The sequence below is a fragment of the Schistocerca cancellata genome, chromosome 2 (assembly GCF_023864275.1).
Source record: "Schistocerca cancellata isolate TAMUIC-IGC-003103 chromosome 2, iqSchCanc2.1, whole genome shotgun sequence".
Classification (NCBI taxonomy): Eukaryota; Metazoa; Arthropoda; class Insecta; order Orthoptera; family Acrididae; genus Schistocerca; species Schistocerca cancellata.
Genome location: NC_064627.1, coordinates 190,539,856 through 190,564,308, shown reverse-complemented (window position 1 = coordinate 190,564,308; position 24,453 = coordinate 190,539,856). Strand labels below are relative to the sequence as shown.

At 40.7% G+C, this 24,453-nt stretch overlaps 1 protein-coding gene across 1 annotated transcript in view; it reads right to left on the bottom strand.

Moving 5' to 3' along the window:
- The window catches only part of LOC126152362 (uncharacterized transporter slc-17.2-like), a 426,481-nt gene that overhangs the window by 81,771 nt on the left and 320,257 nt on the right, over positions 1-24,453 (bottom strand). The window contains exon 6 of the mRNA XM_049916002.1: positions 23,551-23,706. Coding sequence (XP_049771959.1) covers positions 23,551-23,706 — 156 coding nt within the window. The remainder of the gene's footprint in view (positions 1-23,550; positions 23,707-24,453) is intronic.

Here is a 24,453-nt window from a genome sequence, read left to right as displayed (position 1 = left end):
TGAGATTTAACACAAGCTTCAGTTCTAATTTCATCACAACGTACGAATTCATTGAAAAATTTTCACACACACAGGACCAAAAAGCAGAAAGTAATTATTTAAATAAAAATATATTTTTAGTGTCACACCTATTAATTGGACCAAAAAGTATAAAAAAAATTCTGCTAGCCCCATAAAGTTTCCAAGCCCCTTATAGACTGTCCTGAAAACCTGTGATTGTGAATTTTTAATAGATATGAAAACTGTTGTAATAGTTATAATGAAAAACGTGGGGCACATGCAATATACTACTATCTACTGCGTGCACTAAACGTTTTTCTTTATAAATCTTACTAGTAGTTTCAAAGCTATTAAAAATTCATGATCACAAATTTTCAGGACTATCTTTATTAGATAAGGAACCTTATGAGGCTGGGATAAATTATTTTGTACTTTTTAATCCGATTTAGAAGCCTGTTATACTAAAACTTTTATTTAAATACTTGTTCTGATTGTTGTTCAAAACAGTTTATGTGCAAGAACTACTGAATCAGCAGACAGAATGGCGCCTACATGATGTGAAGCTTGGTCGCCTTCTGATAAAATGGATAGTTATGAAGTGAGGTGCAAAATCTGTTTTAAAAATTTTAAGTCCTCAGCTACAACAGTGCCCTCAGACCGCTTATTTTGAAATGGAGAAACTGTGTTATTACAGTCACATAAAAGATTAGTAGCGAAACAACTGAATAAAACGTTGGTTCTGCGTGCCTGTAGCTCCATATTTTAAGTTCCAAATGTTTCAAAATTGTAATGTGTAATGAAAATAAAAGCATTATTTAATTTAACGCAAACTTTTTTGTATTTAAAACTTTTTAAAATCGGCTATCTTTCTCTTTTATAGATAGATTTTACAAACAGAGATGCAGAGATTCAAGCCCAATTATTTACCGAAGTTAAGTATACGTATCCCAAGGTATCGAGACTTTAATTTCGGTTCTTTTATGAGTACAATATATTTTTTGCAAGACTTTTCATGAGTAAAGCATAGATATTTTTAGTTCGATACCATATTCCTACGTATTCCCCTTATATTAATGCAAGGGGGTGCAGTGTGAATCCAAGAAGAAAAAGAGTTCACTTCGTGCCTTACGGTGTCCAAATGACCGTGTTCTAATACGACCTTTCGCTGCTTGTTCTGAAGAAGACGAACTCCTGCGTCATATCTTGTTATGGACTCTTCCAGTTGAGAGTTCAGAACCTCTTTATCACTGAAGGCTTTAACTAGCGCACTAAAAGCGTCGTCAAGTATAACGTATATTTCAGCTTTCTACAATATGGATAAGTAACAATACCTTGTGCTGAGTCTCAAAATGATTATTACGTATCGCGCCGCATGTAATGAAACAATCGAAACCAGATGTAAATGACGTGTTTAGTGAAGTCCCGTTTTTGTGACTGTTGTTCCCATCGGTTTCATAAATTAATAATCCTAATGATGGGCGAATACCGAACACAAGCTGCACACAATTTTTGAAACGAAGCTGAGTGGTGTTTTTTGAAAATGAAATATCGTTCGTGAAATTTATACAAGTGGTGAAGGGCCTCGTATCAAAAATGTTTATTACCATATTAGTAACAACACGCAGACGTATATCGGGTGCAGTGCTGGCATTGGTTCCGCCATTTTACCTAATCAAGCAGTTCTAGCAACTGAAACTTCTGTCCCGTATTTGATAGAATTTCTTTCAAAAGTTGTTTTATGGTATGGTACGGTACGACTATGGTTCAAGTAGTGTACGCACTTGTTATTTACATTTCAGTGTCATATACGGGGTGATTTTTTCCACCGTATACAAACTCTAGGGAGCAAACCATGCATATTGTATCAGTGGCTGCATGGTACAGCGCATATTAGACCGCAGTCGCTGTGACAAAGTATGATTGAGTAAATGGTCTCAGTCACCCTGTATATCTGTAAGATATACGTCTCCGCTTTCAAATCGCTTCTTCACGTATTGTTACGTTTTCCTTTCCTGCTATGGAAGCCGGAAAAAGCAGCTTCTCGCGGGAAGATTTAAGAGATATTCTCTCGAGGGGAGAATTTCGTTACTGATTCAAGGAAGTGAGAGTTTCCCACATGTGTACGTCAGCGAGAGGATTATCCTTTCCGTAAAGGTGTAACTTGAGTTCGGGTGAAGACGCTTCTCAGAAAATAAGATAGCGCCAAATGCCTAAGACTGAAGATAGGTTCACAAATATTCAGCTGGATCGTCGTAAGATTTCAAAGTGGTGCAAAAGGTTGGCAATTTGCTTTAAATGTTTACAAATGTAAAAATGTGCGGTTCATAAAACTAAAAGAAGTAGTATCCTACGGCTACGGTACCAATGGGCGACAAATGGAATCAATCAACTCTTACAAATACCCGACTGTTACAATGTGCTGGGGGATATGAAATGCAATGAACACAATGCCTCCGTCGTCGGTAAAAGAGGAGGCAGACTTCGGTTCATTGACAGAATACTAGGAAATTGCAGTCTACAAAGGAGATTTCTTATAAAACATTCGTGCGATCTATCCTAGAATGGTTTTGTTTACGTGAGTGGATCCTGTACCAGATAGAACTAATAGGGAATTTTGAATTGTACAAAGAATGGTAGCATGGTCACTGATTTCTTTGACCCACGGGACAGCATCAGGGAGTTGGCGCAAAATTGGTACTGGCAGACGACTGAAGACAGGCGCCAGCTATCTCAAGAAACCCTACTTATAAAGTTTCAAGAACCCGTATCAAGTGAGGAATCTAGGAATGTGCTACAAGCCCTTACGCATCGCTCCCGTAGGGATCGCAAAGACGAGTTCGACTAATTAAAGTGGCATTTTAAGCAGCAATTCTTCTACAAACGCGAAAGGAGCTCAAAGTAGCTCTAATACATTGTACAATGTGTCTGGGGAAGAGAAGCAGTGTCTTTTGTAGAAAAAAATTGACATGATCATACAGCAGATTGGAAGAGTGAGCAGATTTCTGAGTTAACGACCAAGGTGGTTCTGTAGTGCAGGGATTAGGTGAGCGTTGTTCAAGTGATCGTCCGACCATCCTGCTGTAGTATGATTTCTGATTTCTCAGAAAGAGAGTGAGGTGGCGCAGTGTTTAAACCATGGACCCGCATTTCGAAGATTTTTTTTTTCTGACTCATCAGTTTTCCGACTGGTTTGATGAGGTCCACAAAGAATTCCTCTTCTCTCCTATGCCAACCTTTTCATCTCAAAATAACACTTGAAACTTACGTTCTCAAGTATTGGCTGGATGTATTCAAAGCTCCTTCTTCCTCTACAGTTACCCCCTACAGCTCCCTCAAGAACTATGGAAGTTATTCCCTGATGTCTTAACAAGTGTCCTGTCATCCTGTCCCTTCTCCTTACCAGTGTTTTCCACATATTCCTTTCCTCTCCGGTTCTGCGCGAAACCTCCTCATTCGAACCGCGCGACTGCTACGGTCGCAGGTTCGAATCCTGCCTCGGAAATGGATGTGTGTTATGTCCTTAGGTTAGTTAGGTTTAAATAGTTCTAAGTTCTAGGGGACTAATGACCTCAGCTGGCAAGGAAAGCATTTCTGAAGAAGAGAAATTTGTTAACATCGAGTATAGATTTAAGTGTCAGGAAGTCATTTCTGAAAGTATTTGTATGGAGTGTAGCCATGTATGGAAGTGAAACATGGACGGTAAATAGTTTGGACAAGAAGAGAATAGAAGCTTTCGAAATGTGGTGCTACAGAAGAATGCTGAAGATTAGATGGGTAGATCACATAACTAATGAGGAAGTATTGAATAGGATTGGGGAGAAGAGAAGTTTGTGGCACAACTTGACCAGAAGAAGGGATCGGTTGGTAGGACATATTCTGAGGCATCAAGGGATCACCAATTTAGTATTGGAGGGCAGCGTGGAGGGTAAAAATCATAGGGGGAGACCAAGAGATGAATACACTAAGCAGATTCAGAAGGATGTAGGTTGTAGTAGGTACTGGGAGATGAAGAAGCTTGCACAGGATAGAGTAGCATGGAGAGCTGCATCAAACCAGTCTCAGGACTGAAGACCACAACAACAACAACAATGACCTCAGATGTTAAGTCCCATAGTGCTCAGAGACATTTGAACCATTTCAACCTCCTCATTCCTTACCTTATCAACATCTCAAATACTTCGATTCTCTTCTGCTCCGGTTTTCCCACAGTCCATGTTTCACTATAATGCTGTGCTACATTCTCAGAAATTTCTTCCTCAAAGTGAGTCATATGTTTGATACTAGGAGACTTATCCTGCCCAGCAATGTCCTTTCCGCCAGTGCTAGTCTGTTTTTTGTTTCCTCCTTGCTCTGTCCATCACGAATTATTTTTCTGTCTAGATAGCAGAATTCCTTAACTTCGTCTACTTCGTGATCCCCAACCCTAATGTTAAGTTTCTCTCTATTCTCATTTCTGCTAATTCTCATTACTTCCCTCTTTTACGGTTTAATCTCGGTCTGTGCCCTATATTCATTAGATAGTTCATTCCATTCAACAGATCCTGTAATTCTTCTTCACTTTCATTAAGGTTAGGAATGTCATCAGCGAATCTTATCATTGACATCCTCTCTCGTTGAATTTTAATCCCATTCTTGAGCCTTTATTTTATTTCCGTCATTGTTTCTTCGATGTGTAGACTGAAAAGTAGGGGCGAAAGATTGCGTCCCTGCCTTAGGCCCTATTTAATTCGAGAACTTCGTTCTTGGTCTTCCAGTCTAATCATCCTCGCTTCGTTCTTGCACATTGTACATTACCCGTCTTTCCCTATACCTTACCCCTATTTTCCCCAGAATTTCGAACATCTTGCACCATTTTATATCGGCTTTTTTCAGGTCAAAAATCCTGTGAACGTGTCTTGATTTTTCGTCACTCTTACTTCCATTGCCAACCGCAAGTCAGAACTGCCTCTCTGGTGTCTTTACCTTTCCTAAAGCCAAAACAATCGTCATCTAACAAACCTTCAGTTTTCTTTTTCATTCCGAAGTATAGCGCCTCAATTCCCCGAGTCCACACTCGAAATTACGTGTTTCCAGAGTTTCCCTAAACCTCTTTAGGTGAACGCCGAGATGTTTTCCTTGAAAAGAAGAAGCTGATTTCCTTTCCAATCCTTCCCCAATCTAAACGTGTGCTTCGTTTCTAATAATGTTGCTGCTGACGGAAAAGTTAGGAATAACGAATTTGCTTCTGAGAACAAATAAGTGATCTATTTTATTGCAATACCAGGTGTTCCGGTATGAAATGAGCGTTAAGATACAAATGTGTCGATAGGGAACATTTGTCGTGAACGAGTCTTAATTTTTTTTTGTTTGGTTGGTATGACATCTGTCAAAGATATTTAGTATACATCAAGTCATGGAACAAACAACATCATATGTTTTCATCGTGTTAACAATGTCGAATTTTGTACCAGAAAGCGGTGATTTGCGGAAAGCATTAGTTTTTTGTTTTCATTTGAAAAAAAGTGCTGCAGAGTCGCATCGAATGCTTGTCGAGGCATATGGTGATCATGCTCTATCAGAAGCAACATGCAAAAGATGGTTTCAACGGTTCAGAAATAATGATTTTGATGTAAGAAATGAAGAACGTGGAAGACCACCAAAATAGTTCGAAGACCCCGAATTGCAAGCAATATTGGATGAAGATCATACTTTGAGTCAGAATCAAATGGCAGCAATGCTGAATGTTGCACAACAAACGATTTCTGACCGTTTGAACGCTATGGGAAAGATCCAAAAGTGTGGAAAATTGGTGCCACATGAATTGAATGAAACACAGATGGAAAACCTAAAAACCATTTGTCAAATTTTGCTTCAAAGACATGAAAGAATATCAATTTTGCATCGAATTGTTACTGGCGATGAAAAATGGATTTATTTTAAGAATCCTAAACGGGAAAAATCGTGGGCTAATCCGAGACAACCATCAACATCGACTGCAAAACCAGATCGATTCGGCAAGAAGACAATGCTCTGTGTTTGGTGAGATCAGAAAGGTGTGGTGTATCATGAGCTTCTAAACCCCTGTGAAACTGTGAATACTAATCGCTACAGACAACAAATGATCAATTTGATCTATGCATTGATCGAAAAAAGACCAGAATCGGCCAGAAGACATGGCAAAGTAATTTTTTTACACGACAATGCGCCTGCACACAATGCAAAACTGGTTCAGGATACAATCAAAACACTTGGCTGAGAGCTGCTATCCCACCCGCCGTATTTACCAGACTTGGCCCCTTCCGACTACCATTTGTTTTCATCAATAGGACACGCACTGGCTGAGGAACACTTCGATTCCTACAAAGAAGTCGAAAATTGAGTGTCTGATTGGTTTGCTTGAAAAGACGAACATTTCTATTGGCGAGGTGTCCACAAATTACCAGAAAGGTGGTCAAAATGTATGGAAAGCAATGGTCAGTATTTTGAATAAAATGTTTTTACTTTTCAATTAAAAATTAGTGTTTCATTTTCACAAAAAAACGCTCATTTCATACCGGTACACCTGGTATAATCGCTTTCGAGGATTGTAGCCTCATCTTTCAGATGTGCGTGTTCAGATTAAAGCATAAGCATGTGCACACGGAAATCAACTGCATTCCTTACTGGCTATATGTTAACAACTCCTTAGAGCTCTTCCGCTGGTAATATTAATTCATGTCCTTATCTTACCATAACCACAGGTAATAAACGTAGTCATAAATAAGAAGCACTTAGTTTGAGATTATTAAATACTCAACACAAGTGTAATACCGAACACGTAGCATTTATCTGCAGTTTTAGGTAAAAGCTCGAAACCGTGCATTTAACAAAAATATTTGCAGTTCATTTAGATGGGCTGCCAAGGCGAGTGTCTCTCGTGGTGCCCGAAAGACCATCGGCAATGGCTTAGAACAAGTGTAGTTCTAGGATATCCTACTTCCCTAAGCGACCATTCGGTTGTTTCGTCAGTTGGCGACTGGGAAGCTTTTGCTATAGGCTTGAGCCAATGTTGGCGCAATTGTAGCGCAGCGTGCTGTGTATAGCAACATCCTGGTTTATGACGTCTTTTCCCTAGAGAAAAGACACAACCTAACGGAGATAGTACTCGCGGAAATATCATCAGCTTGAAATGCACGAAGATCTAACTTTAGCGACTCATCGACTTCGATGTCATTAGAGACGCATAAAGATTGACGATAAAAATGGCCCAGAGCTTGATAACGTAATTTTGGAAAACGTCGGAGAACCTAAATCAGAACAGGCAGGCGTTAACTTTTTCCCTTCCGTTTTAGCCAACTAAGGACTGCAAAACAATTTCAGTTCCTCCCAAATTGATCTTCCCTTTGCTATATTCATTCATCTTTTCACCACAACTCTTTATTCATTTCTTCAAACCATTTCACATATGTCCTGTTACCACTTTTACATAGAAATCCTTGCGTTTTTAACACTATCCTTCTGAAAGTTCTCGGATGAGCCAAGACATTATGACCACCAGTTTAATAGCATCTCGGTCTTGCTTTGGAAGGAAATACAGAAAAATTGTGCGTGACACGGATTCGACAAGCCCTTGGTAGGTTCCCAGAGACAAATGGCACCAGATGTCTACACCCAGTAGCGTCCCAGATGTATTCCGTCGGGTTCAGATCCGTCAAATTTTGTGGTCACGACAACAACCTGACTTGATTATAATGCTGCTCAAACCCTGTAATACCAATCTGGTCTAGTGAGATGGACAGATATCTTGCTGAGAGATTCCACCGCCATCGGGGAAGACATTAAGTATGAATGGATTCAGGTGCCGCACAATAACGTTCACGTGGTCCTCGCATATCATGCTGTCTTCGATTACTACCATAGTTCCCATGGAAGCCTAGGTTAGCGTCGGCCATAGCACAATACTGCCTCCACTGGTCTGCGCCCATGGCGAGGTCCACGATTCGAGCAGACGTTCGCCAGGATGACGACGAACCCAGTCACGATGGTCGAATTGGTGTAACAAGAAACGCAATTCATCTGACAAAGCGACATGTTCCCATTGATCCACAGTCCATTCTCGATGATCCCTGCCCACTGCAGTCGTAATTAAGTAAGTAAGTAATTAAGTAAATAAGTCATTGGGTTAACATGGGAAAACGTAAATCTCATCTGCTGGTGAGCCCCATGTTCAACAGTATGCGCTGAACGGTTGGCTCCGAAACACTTTTGCCTACAGCAGCATTGTATTCTATCGTCGAATATGCCTCAGATCTCTGCCTGTCCTGTTTTACAGATGCGGCATGCCATTACGTCTATACGTTTCATGATGTATGAACGTGCAACACTTTGTCGTCTCCTCAAGAGTTCACCGTCGTTCAACCATATTCTATAGATGCTCACGATAGTAGCACGCCTACAGCCGACAGGTTCACCGTTTCCAAGGCGCTCCTTTCCAGTTGCTAGACCGTAACAATCTGCCCTTTGCCAAAGTGCTTACTTCTGTGGATACTGCGGCTCGTATCGTCGCTGGAATGATTTCCCATTCTCTCCTGCTCCCCAAATATACTTTCTTTACAACGTTAAGTCCCTGCAACAGAGGGCGCTGTATCCAACGGTGAGTTGTGTCGTAACGTTTTTTTACTTTATTTTTTTTCATCAGTGTATCATTTTCTGGAACTTCTTCTGGATTTATGTTGTGTATTTCCAATTCGTTTAACTTTTCTGAATCAGCTTCATGTTAACGTCTTTTAGCAAAATTATGTTAGTCTATTGTCATTCATACTGAATAAAACTCTTAAAAATATTAGTCTTCCTTTCATCATTGTTTGTATTATTTTTCTCCGTATTTTATATATTTCATCATTCATTATGAAGTGCCAGGCTTCTTTGCTTGTTATTGGCCTTAAAATTTTCCTCATCCATCATTTCCCTAACAGTTCTAATTTGTCTGACTTATGATTCAGTGCTGGTCATTTACTTGCGCAGAGGCAGCCTGGTTTCATCCCATCTTGTGATGCTTCGTCTTTTGATTTACTAAAATGCAGTTTTTATTTCAGTTGTACGTTAATTTAAAACTATATGAGATTTATAGTTACTTATTGAACTTCGTATGTGTAATGCATCCTGGTTTCAGCAGACCGATGCATACGTCCGGAGCAATTATATTTGAATTGTTGCAGCTAACCGCATCGTTTGTCACTAGTTTCTGACGAGCTATTTTTCCTAATCTACACTCTCTAATAATCTAATAACCAACATAAAACATTCTGCACTGTCCGACTTTCGCTTACTATTTATGTCTATTACTGCTATTATAGTTGGGTTTTCTATCCTAACCATTAACCCAAAAATTTTCTTATCCATTATCAGTCGTAATATCGGCACAGGTGACATTTAGACCTGGACTAAACGTGTAAGGGCACTACGTCCTCCACATCTCCTACTCGCTGCATCCTCAATGTGATGCTTCCTAAAAATCTCTTTTCCAGCAACTTTTACAGTTTGCTGAACGTAAGACTGCTTCTTGGGGCATGCAAGGACTGTCAACGGAGAGGAATACTTCCCGTTTATTCACATCCCTGGCACGCTTCAACAGATTCCTTCTATTATCTGTTTCGTTCCTATAACATCGTATATACAAACTCAAAACCTTCTATTATTGTTATTTTCGTCTTAGTGTTCCGCTATATCGTGTGATCTCTCTTTGCTTCCTTGATCTTCAGCAGCACTTCTACCTCTCCTTACCATCTCCTGTCTTCTTCTCTCTCGATGTTCTTCCTGTGACCTCCTCTGGATACCATTGCTTAAGTTCCCATGTCTCCCCGATAGATACATTTCTATCCTGTGTAACGACAACCTCCGAATTATTTTGTTCTACGCACAGCACAGTATTCCATTTCAGTCGTATACCGTTCTTCCGCTGTTACATACACATATCTTGAACACTCTATGACGATGCGCTCTGGCAACTCAGACTGTTAAAAATGACAAATACAGTATTAATTTTACTTTTTTAATCTTTTTCAGGTACGTTAGTTACGATCCGTGGCCACACATAAAGTGAATCAATTTTCCTGATGGATTGATATCTCTCATCAGTAATATCTTTTCGATATTAGGATATACTTCGTAAACACGTCTCTCGTATCCCGACAGTCCCAATCTCCCTCTCATTACCTTGCTTCTTCTCTCTAGTTTTCTATCAACATAACTGCCGATAATTTCTCGGATCTAGTCTCTCTGCCGTCTCTGACGCCACTACAGCACTCCTGTACTCAGACTTCGAGAAGGATGTAATAATTTCATTTCAAAAAATTGCACGTGCTGACATCTGTGCATACTACTGAACCATCAGTATAATAACTCTTGCTTGTAAAATAATGATATTAATTATTTATGGAAGATAGAAAAAGATGTAGGTGCCGATCTCGAACAAGATCAGCTTGGGTTCCAGGGAAATGTAGGAACACGCGAGGCAATACTACAAATACAATGTATCTTAGAAGGCATGTTAAACAAGGACAACCCTACATTTGTATGATTTGTAGATTTACAGGAGGTTTTTGACAATGTTGACTGGACTACTCTCTTCGAATTCTGGTTGATAGCAGGGATAAAATATATGGAGCTAAAGGTTAGTCATAACTTGTACAGAAACCAGACTGCAGTAATAACTGTCGAAGGAAATGAAAGGGAAACAGTAATTGAGAAGGGAGTGATACAGGTTTGTAGCCTATTCCCGATGTTATTCAATTTGTACGTTGAGCAAACAGTAAAGGAAACCAGGGAGAAATTTGGAAAGTGTGTTAAAGTTCAGGGAGAAGAAATAATCACTTCGAGGTTTGCTGATAACTCTGTAATAAATAAAACATGGGTAATGGAATTTAGTCGAATTAAATCAGGCTATGCTGAGAGAATTAGGAAAGGAGACTCTAAAAGTAGTAGATGAGATTCGATATTTCGATAGCAAATAACTAATGATGATCGAAGCAGAGAGCATTGACTGCAAACTGGCAGCAGCAAGGAAAAAGAGAAACCCTATTACATCGAATATAAACTGAAATTTTAACCACTCTTTTCTTTTCTTAGATCAGATTAGATTTAGTTTTCGTTCCATAGATCCAAAAGTGAGATGATTCTCGTGGGTGTGGAACAAATAAGAAAGCAGAACATAAAAAAACATAAAACATTTGAATATAATACTAGCTACCCCGATTATTTGTCAGGAGATTGTCAAAACAGGTGAATATATTACAGCAAACTGGAACGTCTAATAAAGAATTAATACACTGTAGAAAGAAACATAGTTACGCACTTTTAATAAATTTGTCATACACAGAATAACTAATCTTTACTGTAGTGGCCAAGTGCTGTCAGAACTGAATTCTAACAGACATTTTTACTTAAGCTGGTCTAACAGTACCTGTTAAGATATTCGTCAGTAGATAGAATGAACTGCCTACCAAAAAAACTTTCAAACTCTATCCAAGCTGCGCTTTATCTGAAACCAAGTTTTCAATAGTTGCTGGCAATTTATCGAAAATGTGTGTTCCTTAGTATCGAACATCTTTTTGACCAAGATATGTGATTTTATGTTTTTATGTAGATTGTTCTTATCCCTAGTATTGAAACTAGGTATTGAGCTATTGACTGGAAATAGAGATATATCGCTTGCAAAAAATTTCATTAAGGAATAAATATAATGAGAAACAGTGCTTAGAACACAAAGTTCCCTGAACAGGTTTCTACATGATGTTCTTGAATTTACTCCAGAAATGAGTCTTAGTACACGCTTTTGCACGGTAAAAACTTTTGCTGGGTTTGACGAGTTGCCGCATAACATGATTCCGTATGACATAATAGAACGAAAGTAAGCAAAGTATGCAAGTTTTTTTATATTTATATCCCCTGTATTTGATATAATTCTCACTGCAAATAGAGACTCGTTTAGGCGCTTCAGCAATTCTGCGGTATGCCCTTCCAACTGAATTAATTATCGAGTTGTAATCCCAAGTATTTTTGTGAAGTGAGTGTGGCCTCCTATGGACGTGAAACGTGGACGATGAACAGTTCAGAGAGGCAGAGAACCGAATATTAGTTGAGTTGATAGAATAACTTAAATGAGGAAACAGAAATTTAATCCATAAGTCACAACCTGTGTAAAAGAAGGGATATGTTAACAGGACACCTCCTGTAGCATAAAGGAATCATCTGTTTGGTAATGAAGGGTAGAAATAGTAGAGGGAGGCCACAGTTCGAATACAGTAAGCAGGTTTCGGTGGATGTGGGTTCCAGTAGCTACGCAGAGATAACGAGCCTTAATAAACTTAGGCTCTTAAATATGCTTCGTATTCTTTTGCATTGTGTTGCACAATCTTTCGAGCACTGACAACCTATCGCATTAATCTGCTTAAAATTTAAGGAGTTTAGCGCCTCGAACTTAGATATGGCTACTGCTACTGTTACTAACAAGGGAACCTCCCCATCGCACCCCCCTCAGATTTAGTTATAACTTGGCACAGTGGATAGTCCTTGAAAAACTGAACACAGATCAATCGAGAAAATAGGAAGAAGTTGTGTGGAACTATGAAAAAAATAAGCTAAATACACAAACTGCGTAGTCCATGCGCAAGATATGCAACATCAAGAATTGTGTGACTTCAAAAGCGCAGTGGTCCCGTGGTTAGCGTGAGCAGCTACGGAACAAAAGGTCCATAGTTCAAGTCTTCCCTTGAGTGAAAAGTTTACTTTTTTATTTTCTCTAAGTTATGATCCATCCTTTCGTTCATTGACGTCTCTGTTCACTGTAATAAGTTTAGTGTCTGTGTTTTGCGACCGCATCGCAAAACCGTGCGATTAGTAGACGAAAGGACGTGCCTCTCCAATGGGAACCGAAAACATTTGATCGCAAGGTCATAGGTCAACCGATTCCTCCACAGGTAAACACGTCTGATACATTCTATACGACACTGGTGGCGGCATGAGCGTCATATGACAGAAATATGTTGTCGACCCACCTAACTTGTACACTTGGCGAATGGGTAAAAAGATTCTTCTACTTTGCCCGATTTAGGTTTTCTTGTGGATGTGGTAATCACTCCCAAAAAAGTGATGAAAACATAAGAATTTGTCAGATAATAATTGTCTGAAAATAAAAAATTAAACTTCTCACTCGAGGGAAGACTTGAACGAAAGACCTCTCGTTCCGCAGCTGCTCACGCTAACCACGGGATCACGCCGCTCCTGAGCTCACACTGTTCTAGATGTTGCCTATCTTGCCATGGACTACTCAGTTTGTATATTTTGATTATTTTTTTCATAGTTCCACACAACTTCTTCCTGTTTTCTCTATTGATCTGTGTTCACTTTTTCAAGGCCTATCCACTGTGCAAACTTATAACTAAATCTGAGGGGGGGTGCGATGGGGAGGTTCCTTTGTAAGTTAAATTTACTCGCGAGTTGCAGTACAATCGGAGTGGAGTCACAGTGGTCCAGGAGTAAAAAGTATTGTCATTTTAATCCAATTACTAATCATAAAACTTTAACAGATAATTCGTTTCGGTCCACAGTGACCATATTCAGACCTCTGCACTGTGATCAGTGACTGGAAATAAAGAGACAATATTATTTGTTCCTGGGTCTCTCTGAATCCACTGCGACTCTGTCGCATTTCATGAAGTTAGAGCCAAGCCAGGCTTCTGAAAAAGTCAGACGAGCTTATAACCTGAAACTGAAAGTAAGAGCATATGCCTGAAAATGGTCATTACGGACCGAAATTAACCGCCTGTTAACTTCAGTGAACTGTAACTGAAGAACGGTCGCTGCAAGAACCGACCAATCGCATACGGTCGGTAACTGCCAATTGTATGTGGAAGTCATCGATACTGCATTGCATTATTTAATATGATATACGAGTAATTAATATAAACATTTATAATATCTTGTTTAGGATCGAGCAGCTTTACCATCTAGTCCTCCCGTCAGTAGGTGACCTGCCTCGCCTCCTCAAGGACAGCAATAAGTATCTACGACTGGACAACTTGTCTGATGTAGCGGTCATTATTATACACACGAACCTTCCTTCTGAATCAGTCTGTCTATTAGCGAAAACTGTATCAGAATCGCTCCAGTAGTTCCTGAGATTAGCCTTCACATGAAGGCAAATCTGAACGACGAGGGACTTTGATTTAGTAATATGTACAGATAATGTAACTAAGTTTCTTCCGTACGACGATCCAGTAGTTCCCCACTGTTTAGTAATATTGTGCAGCGACTCTATTCCCACGCTAGGACAGCGGCAGCTTCCTTCTCTGCCATTTTGTCGTCTGACTCAGTAATGGTGGCGTGAGAAGTTTCGTGTCGCTGCACGAATCCCAGCAATCATACTGCAGCAAAATAAAAATTTCCCAGATCTCACCAGAAACGGCCGGTCAGGCTAGTCGAGACGATCTTATATTCTTACACTTGGCAGTTATCTACTCTTCCTGGCACTTTATTATGCCTGTTCTTTCGTGTGGCTGCACCTGCAACTGTGAAGCCTCTATAGTCGTGAAGCGACATCTGGTTTATCTGTAGCCAGCAGTCAAAAATAACTTCACTTGCCGACAATGTTTTCTGTTACCGTTGTTGTACGTGCTGTGCGCGCGTTAGGCGCAATATTTGGATCAGATTTGGTTGGTTGGCAACTTAATGTTATAAAAAATGTTAGATATATCTCTCTTCATTTTTTTCATTTATCGGTGTAATAAATTTGTAAAGAGAATGTGTGGACACCCTGCATATACAGTGTGCTTTAGGAGTAGTAGTGAATATTTTAGGAAGTGTGGGACTAATTCCAAGAAAACATTCATATGCCTTGTGTCCAATCTTCTGATTACTGAGGTACGGATGTTAGAATGTAACCCTAACAAATACTATTATTCTTAAAATCCGTCTTGATTGCAAAAATGTTTATTTACATGACCGGTTTCGGTTCTTCTAGAACCATCTTCAGATTTGAAATGACATTAAATTGGTTGGCAGAATTAATACAAATGACGTGCATTCTGCCAACCAATTTAATGTGACGCAGCATGTGAAGGTTGCTGTGTGTGGACGGGTTACTCGTGTAACCGAAATTGCAAGTACTTTCTGGTACATTTGATGTTGATTGGATAGGAGGAAATAGGTTTGCATTTGTGAAATAGTAAATTAGTATCTTTGTCATTTCAGATCTGAAGATGGTTGTAGAGGAACCGAAACCGGTAAGGTGAATAAACATTTTTGCAATCAAGACGGACTATCATTGTATAACCAGCGATTGCGGTATCCCTTCAGACATTATGTCTGTTTTTGCTAACAAATACTTACAGAATACGTTAAGCAAATGCAAATGATTAAGTTCAAAGTGGATTTTCATACATTTCACAGCCGACAGCAACGCACTTTCGAATTCACTTGACAAAAGCAATTGTAACTCTTCTGGGGTCATTTTGACGGGGCGGCACTGACCATTATCCTAACGTTAATTCACCCCATGTGCTGGCTTTTTATTTACAGACTTCGCCTTTCAACCACCCCCACAGGCAAGAAGCTGAGAGGGCTAGTAAGGTTCAAAGACCTTGATTTCCAACAATCGTAGCCATTTCTGCCGATTCATGTTCCGGGGAATGTTGATGTGTCATCTCCCGACTAGAATTTGCAGGGACTCTGTCATGCTGGAAGAATACACCCATCCTTGTAGCCAAATAATGCTGGAAGCTCGCTTTCAAGAAGGCTAAATAACGCGGCGCGACAACGCTACAGGCGCAACCAGCTGAGTGTCTGTGATACTACACAATACATACACAGAGAAGCGTTTTTGAACATGTCTCTCCACAATAGCATTTGGTTTTTCGTCGTAATACTGTTGTGATTTACGAGTGTTACTGATACAGTCAAGACTGGAAGCAGCATTAGCAGTACACAGTATTAATGGGACTACTCGGCGATTTGAAATTAGCCAATCGGCTACCTGCATCTCTTTCTAGAACGACTTGAATCAACTGTAAAAGATAACGACAGAGGCCTTGCGTACGCAGTGACCATCATATTGCTGTATGAGGAACACCGATTGTTGTCCCCGATTGTCGGTGTACTTGTTGAAGGACTACATTATACCAGCTGAATAGTGTCTTCTGCTTCACCTTCACTTTGTCCATATGCACGTTAAAATGAATTACGACTGCTGGAAGCTGCAGTGGTAGCACCTAGTTTAATGAAAACACAAGTAAACACTCTTGACTCTGATACTCTTCATTTAGGAAATCGTCTACTGTGTCCTATACAAGTAGCAGAAGCGTTTCCACTACGTGACCTGCACTAAAATACCATACAGACAGAGTCAGCATCTGTAAATAAGCGCGACGTGCTTAGTCAGTACAGTAAAATTGGACAGTAAATAATAACAAAAATTGCAAATTCAGTTACGTAAACTCAATAACAGCTTGATAACTTGAACTTCAAAACAAACACGACAATCGATTAATAGATCTATAGCAACTGCAGTGCCAACTCACAAAACTGTAACCACCTGTATCTGTGTTGTCAATAGAAAATGATCATGTCTATAGAATGGTTTATTCAAATTGTTCTGTAGTGTCACACCCTAAAATATCTACTATTCTTCCTGAAACGCTCCTTATGTTACACATGTCCGAAAGAACAGATACCATCGCTGACCTTGCAGCCCATTGCTTTTTACAATGAAATAACAATTAAATCACTACGCTTAGCGGCTTACGGGCGTTGAGATACGTCAACGGGGACAGGTAAAAATGTGTGCTCCGACTAGGACTCGAACCCGGGATCTCCTGCTTACATGGGAGACGTTCTATCCATCTTTTTTTTTATTTCGTACACCGTTGTTCGTTGTATTTGATAGTAGCGGACGTCACATGACATCCATGGAAATTCGTTATTGATCCTTTCATTCAGTTTTTTTATTACAGAGACCAACCTCTCTGACCGAACACGCTGAGCTACCGTGCCGCCATCCATCTGAGCCACCGAGGACACACAGGATAGTGCGATTGCAGGGTCTTATCTCTGGCACGCCTCCCGTGAGACCCATATTCTCAACTTATTGTCCTGCACTATATTCATAGTTCCCCTGCCCAATATATTCATTACTCGCGGCTTTTTGCCAATCCCGTAAGAGTTCGGTCACTGTTTGTGCATCCGCACAGAAGAAGATGGTCAAATGGCCGGTGAGCCTTAACTATATAGGTATGAAGATGGTATCTTTTCTTTCGCATATGTCCGAAAAAAAAAGACGGCACCGTAGCTCAGCCTGGTCGGTCAGAGAGCTGTTTGGCCTCTGTAATAAGAAAACTGACTGGAAGGAGCAACAAACGAACTTGAATGGTCGTCATGTGACGTCCGCACCGACCAATCACAACGAACAAAATAAAAAAGAAAAAAAAAGCAAGATGGATAGAGCGTCTGCCATGTAAGCAGGAGATCCCGGGTTCGAGTCCTGGTCGGGGCACCCATTTTCACCTGTCCCCTTGACGTATATCAACGCCTGTTTGCAGCTAAGCGTAGTGAGTTAATTGTAATTTCGCTTTACCTTTTCCTTGACGACGTGTTTAGAAAGCTTATTCGTTGCACCCCAGTTGTCAGTCGCAGTATGGACCCCAACAAATTAATAATTTTTATTGCCTTTCTGTATCGTTAATATTTCACATTCATTACCAAGACGTTCTATCCAACTACTCACACTGTCACATGAGTGGCGATTTGATGAACCAAAGTCCAAGAGCAGTTAATTGCATGTAAAAAAGACACAGAATAGCCCATCATTCTTTGAATAACCAATAAGAAGCGTGGGAGAGAGGACAAGTGACTTCAGAGAGATACGTCATAATTACCCTAACTTGTTTATTGCTCCTGCTCCAGCCGTCTGCCTCCGGCTCTCTCGTGTCTTAGCTCTACTCCTGGAAGGAAGGAAGGAGAAATGTTGGGATTTTCAACGTCGCGACTACATCGAGACGGAGCACTAGGCGGTTCAGTCCGGAACCACGCTGCTGCTACGGTCGCAGGTTCGAATCCTGCCTCGGGCATGGATGTGTGTGACGTCCTTAGGTTAGTTAGGTTTAAATAGTTCTAAGTCTAGGGGACTGATGACCTCAGATGTTAAGTCCCATAGTGCTCAGAGCCAGCCAGTTGGGAGAGTGTACATAATCGGATTGGCGATCAGCTTTTGGTTTTTAGCTACTGGGGATTCGTACAGGAGTTTACTGTACCTCTGTTACAGCGAAGATTTCGTCAATAAGCTTCTTGGTACCAGAATTGTGAAATGCTTTACCACAAGACTGAAGGATTTCATTAAGGTAAGTTTGCAATATGAGAACAATTTTTATTTATATTTTCTTTTTGATCATAAGCAACAGGAAACACACTTGATGAAGCTCACAACAAAATAAAGTGCGATTCCGATCTCATCTGTAACAGCCCGCCAACTGCTTTTTTCCCTGATTGTGGCCTTTATACATATTATTTTCGATTGCCCATAACTCTGGACGTAAATGTACCGCTTTCATAAAATTCACAGTTTTCTCGATTGTCCACTTCTCCATTGCTGTACACAACGAAATCGCACCAAAAGCGAAACGATACTATTTTCATTCAGACAGGTGACTGCAGCGCTGTTGCTGAGAGAAGCAGAAAACAAACATGAGAGCGAGAGGGAAGCATTTACAGATAGAATGAGACAGGTATTGCGCTGCCATACGAAATATTCTATGTCTGGGCAATACGGAGGTGGCTACCTGCTACATTGGCGATATTGTTCTGCCATACCGCCAGATTGTCGTGTATTGCAGACACACTGCAGCAATGCTGACGGCATTGCTATTCCGGAAATATGTGGTCGTACAGTATGGCCTTACTTTCGCCCCCATCAGTCCCGTGGGGAAATGCCTAGCTAGAGTGCCTGTCTAACCTGTCCACTTTACAATTGCCGTTTTAGCTGAGCGTGCTGCGTACAGTTGACGTTATCGGTTGTTCCAAATGACGCACCAGCGGTGTAACTGCGCTCAAACAAAGTATATCTCGGTTCCCGAATTGTACTTGATACGCGTGCAGTAGAGAAAACAGATAGACATTCTGTTAAAACATTCATTTGCAGATAAACAGTGGAAATGAACACTAGGAAAATGAAACCGTTGTTTTACGGTAGAATAACGCAGCTGTGCGTGTAGGAAGCAATGGTACATTTGTTTTTAATATATTCTTCTACAGAATAGAGTTGTTGTTGTTGTGGTCTTCAGTCCTGAGACTGGTTTGATGCAGCTCTCCATGCTACTCTATCCTGTGCAAGCTTCTTCATCTCCCAGTATCTACTGCAACCTACATCCTTCTGAATCTGCTTAGTGTATTCATCTCTTGGTCTCCCCCTACGATTTTTACCCTCCACGCTGCCCTCCAATACTAAATTGGTGATCCCTTGATGCCGCAGAACATGTCCTACCAACCGATCCCTTCTTCTGGTCAAGTTGTGCCACAAACTTCTCTTCTCCCCAATCCTATTCAATACTTCCTCATTAGTTACGTGATCTACCCATCTAATCTTCAGCATTCTTCTGTAGCACCACATTTCGAAAGCTTCTATTCTCTTCTTGTCCAAACTATTTACCGTCCATGTTTCGCTTCCATACATGGCTACACTTCATACAAATACTTTCAGAAATGACTTCCTGACACTGAAATCTATACTCGATGTTAACAAATTTCTCTTCTTCAGAAACGCTCTCCTTGCCATTGCCAGTCTACATTTTATATCCTCTCTACTTCGACCATCATCAGTTATTTTGCTCCCCAAATAGCAAAACTCCTTTACTACTTTAAGTGTCTCATTTCCTAATCTAATACACTCAACATCACCCGACTTAATTCGACTACATTCCATTATCCTCGTTTTGCTTTTGTTGATGTTCATATTATATCCTCCCTTCAAGACACCATCCATTCCGTTCAACTGCTCTAACTGGAAATTTAAAATGAAAAGAACTTTTTTGTTACGATCTAATAACTGAAGCGAACGTGTCATACGTTTGCTATTAATACTTTGTTCTACAGAGAAGCGTACGAAATTAAAATAAAACTGTTGTTTTACGCTGTACTAACTTGAGCTGGGCGTGTAGCAGATAAAAATAAATTCACTACTAAGACATTATTCTACAGGAAAACGTACAATCTATAACTAAGATATGCGAAGAAACATGAGCCTGCATTTGCTATTAACACATTTTCCAGTCACGTGTGGATAAATAAAATTTGTTTTATAATCAAATAGTTAATATTCGGTATTAGGCGTTCTTGCAAACATTTTATATAATTTTCTCGTTGTGATCACCTTCCGATGCAGATCTCGAATCACAGGTGAGCTCTGAACCTAAATGTACTCTGTTTCTTCCCCCGCATGAACCACTACTGCTCTGTTCAGAACTTTCTTTCTTCTGCAGGCATCATACATCACTACGCTGCCAATATTTATTAACACTATAACTGATCGTCTAATTGTGACTCGCGGGCAGATGCGGATCAAATCACGCGTTCATGCGGTCCGCGGTTCTCAGCCGTATAATAATACCCATATTATCCAACACCATTGGTGAGGTAGCACCAATGCGAAACAGAGAACAGTCGATACAAAGTGTTTCGAATGGTGCCAAATTATGGCACCCTTACTGCAGCTGGTCTGTTGAGGGCTCATAGTATACTAATTTATGTAGGTTACCAATTTGTAATAAGATTAGCAGATATGCAGCCCTTGGTGCTGCTCCGGAAAGTCACTATTGGCTACTGAGTAAAAATATTTGACAACTACTGGTATAGTGCGGATATGCCCATGTTCCTTCAGTATGAACGACGGGTTTCTTCGCACCTTTCTCGTTTTCGCTCATCGTGTTAAGAAAGCGTGCATGCCGTTCTACAGTGTCCTCCCTCTCAACCAAAAATATTCTTCTATACTCAAGTTTTTTAAAACATAACATATCCTTCAAACTTTTCCAGAAATTGATTCGTTTCCCTGTGAAAATAATTTTTGTACCCTCCTTCGCCCAGCTGTAATGCTTTCGAAGTGTGGATGTTTTTCTTTTAACGTCGCGATTCTCTAAGAACTTTCTTTTCACCAAACGCTTAATCAACTCGTCGAGACGGTTTTCTTCCTAATTCTCTTCTTCCTTGGGGTCACAATTTTCTGACCACTCTGTCTGGCTTTCTTAACGTCGTTCAAACATTACGCACCTTACACTCTTTCCTACTGCGGCTGCTGTTCTCTCCATAGCTCTTTCTAACGGTATTAGTAAAATTTCCCACTTCTCTTCTCGACAGAAACCAGCTACGTTATTTATTAAACTTTTCCATCTGAGCGTTTTCTTCGATAGCGTATATTTGCGCGATGACCATCCACTGCAACAAACGCTAAGAATACGGGGCGGCAGTAACACACTCTTTGGCTGCACAATGCCGACCCACGTTCGCCAGTCGTATACTGTCGAATATTGTCGGACTCTCTTGGTCCCTTTGAAACGAGTGAGTGTTAATTTTTGTAGAATTTTTTCTTGTTTTTGGGTGTCTGAAATCGCGCTCGTAACGTTTGAATTGCTTAGATATGCGCGTGCGTTGCTGCTACGGTCGCAGGTTCGAATCCTGCCCCGGGCATGGATGTGTGTGATGTCCTTAGGTTAGTTAGGTTTAAGTAGTTCTAAGTCTAGAGGACTGATGACCTCAGATATTGAGTCCCATAATGCTCAGAGCCATTTGAACCATTTGACATGCGCGCGCAGCCTCGACAGGGATGCTGCGCCGCACAGAGATGAGTCAGTGATGATCTTTGTTCTGTGAAGATGCACGCTAGATTTGTTTGGTAATCGCGAGAGAGGAGAGGAGACACTCAGCTGAGCTTTGGTGTTGGATGGGGACAGTCGAGTTTTCGAATTGTAAAATGGTTCAAATAGCTCTAAGCACTATGGCACTTAACATCTGAGGTCATCAGTCCCCTTGACTTTGAACTACTTAAACGTAACTAACCTAAGGACATCACACACATCCGTGCCAGAGGCAGGATTCTAACCTGCGACGGTAACAGCAGCGCGGTTCTAGATTGTAGCGCCTAGAACCGCTCGATCACGGCGGCCGGCTTTGGAATTATATTATGAGTCAATAGAAACTTATGCCGAAGAGGAAAAAAAATTGGTTTTGAACTTCGTGCGATAATATTTGTGAAGAATGGATTACAAGTGATCATAAGATTTGTTTTTATTTGCAGCAACGGTTTAATAATGCAGCATTCTTGGTTCGACGGGCATCCAGGTCAGGAATCCTTTCATTCTTAGGATTTATAGATCATTGAGAGAGAAATGGATTTAAGAATTTGAGTTTGGAAGTGTATTTAAGGAGAGATTTTATATGTGGCGTTCGATTTTTGTAAGCTCAATTTTTGTAATTCTTGAATTATAGTTACATGATTTCAGAGGAAGCTTGAGTATTTTTGAAGTTTCATTAAATGTTATTAAGTTCAAAATGGTTCAAATGGCTCTGAGCACTATGGGACTTAACATCTGTGGTTATCAGTCCCCTAGAACTTAGAACTACTTAAACCTAACTAACCTAATGACATCACACACATCCATGCCCGAAGCAGGATTCGGACATGCGACCGTAGCAGTCACGCGGTTCCGGACTGAAGCGCCCAGAACCGTGCGGCCACAGCGGCCGGCTGTTATTAAATCTAAGGGAATAAAAGTGGGATTGAGTTCATTTAAATATCAGCCATTGTCCACATCCCAAGAGCCCATTAATTTTCAATTAATTAAAAACCATTATCAAAATATTATTAACCAATAATGATAGCAATGTTTTTCAGAGTACCCACTGCACCTCTGCGTATTTCTGTATTTAGATTTAGCAGATTTGCTATCGAGATGTGCTGTAGCTACGAGAGCAGCCTGCACCATCGTAAGACAAATTGTGTGACGAGCAGATTTCTTTAATTAAATTTCACAGGGACCAACTTTACCTTCAAAAGTAATCAGTTTTCTTTTATCAAAGTTCAGAGTCAGATTTTGTTATTACAGAAAGCTTCAGACAGGGTATGGTTCAAATGGCTCTGAGCACTATGGGACTTAACATCTGAGGTCATCAGTCCCCTAGAACTGAGAACTACGTAAACCTAACTAATCTAAGAACATCACAAACATCCACGCCCGAGGCAGGATTAGAACCTGCTACCGTAGCGGTCGCGCGGTTCCAGATTAAAGCGCCTAGAACCGCTCTGCCACTCCGGCCGGCGACAGGGTATGATTTTTTAAGATTCTCACAGTTGAATTTTGTCACCAGCAGTTAACGTTAAGCTACCTACAGATTCAGATTCACTTCCAGATTCACTTTCACTCACTAAAACTGATCGAAACAGATAACTTCCATTGTCCATAGGTAAACAAAGCTTAGTTCCGCATTCTGCCGTTGCGACTGTAAAATAAACAGGTTATACATTAGACAGGGTAGAGAACAGAGGACAGTGAGACTCGCCTGCGAAGTTGGGCGCCAGGTCCATGCAGCTGGCGATGGCGCCGGCGGGGGTGGCTCCCGTGACGACGACGGCGGCCGTGTACAGGGCTGCGGGCACGGCGGGGTCGCAGCCGCTGTAGCCCAGCACGAACAGCAAAGCGCTGGCCGGCAGGTGCGCTGTTCGAACAGGTAAACAAGGTGCTGAGGTACAACACGATAATTTCTGGACTAAACACAGCGATATGGAGTCGTCATCTCCAGCCGTGAAACTTATCTGAAGATGAGTGCCTGCTTGTCATCCACAATTCTGAGGCTAGAGGTCAACACCATCTAGGTTCAAACCCAAAATCTTATGGAGATTTTTTTTGCTATTTCTTTTATCTGTTATCTACATGAATGAACAGACCGAATGTTGCACATGAAATGGCATGAGTATAGCACAAAATACTTCAACATATCTTCAAATGTGTTTGTAAACTACTGGCCATTAAACTTGCTACACCTGGAAGAAATGCAGATGATAAACGGGTATTCATTGGACAAATATATTATACTAGAACTGACATGTGATTACATTTTCACGCAATTTGGGTGTATAGATCCTGAGAAATCAGTACCCAGAACAACCACCTCTGGCCGTAATAACCGCCTTGATACGCCTGGGCGTTGAGTCAAACAGATCTTGGATGCAGTGTACAGGTACAGCTGCCCATGCAGCTTCAACACGATACCACAGTTCATCAAGAGTAGTGACTGGCGTATTGTTGCGAGCCAGTTGCTCGGCCACCATTGACCAGACGTTTTCAATTGTGAGAGATCTGGAGAATGTGCTGGCTAGGGAAGCAGTCGTACATTTTATGTATCCAGAAAGGCCCGTACATGACCTGCAACACGCGGTCGTGCATTATCCTACTGAAATGTAGG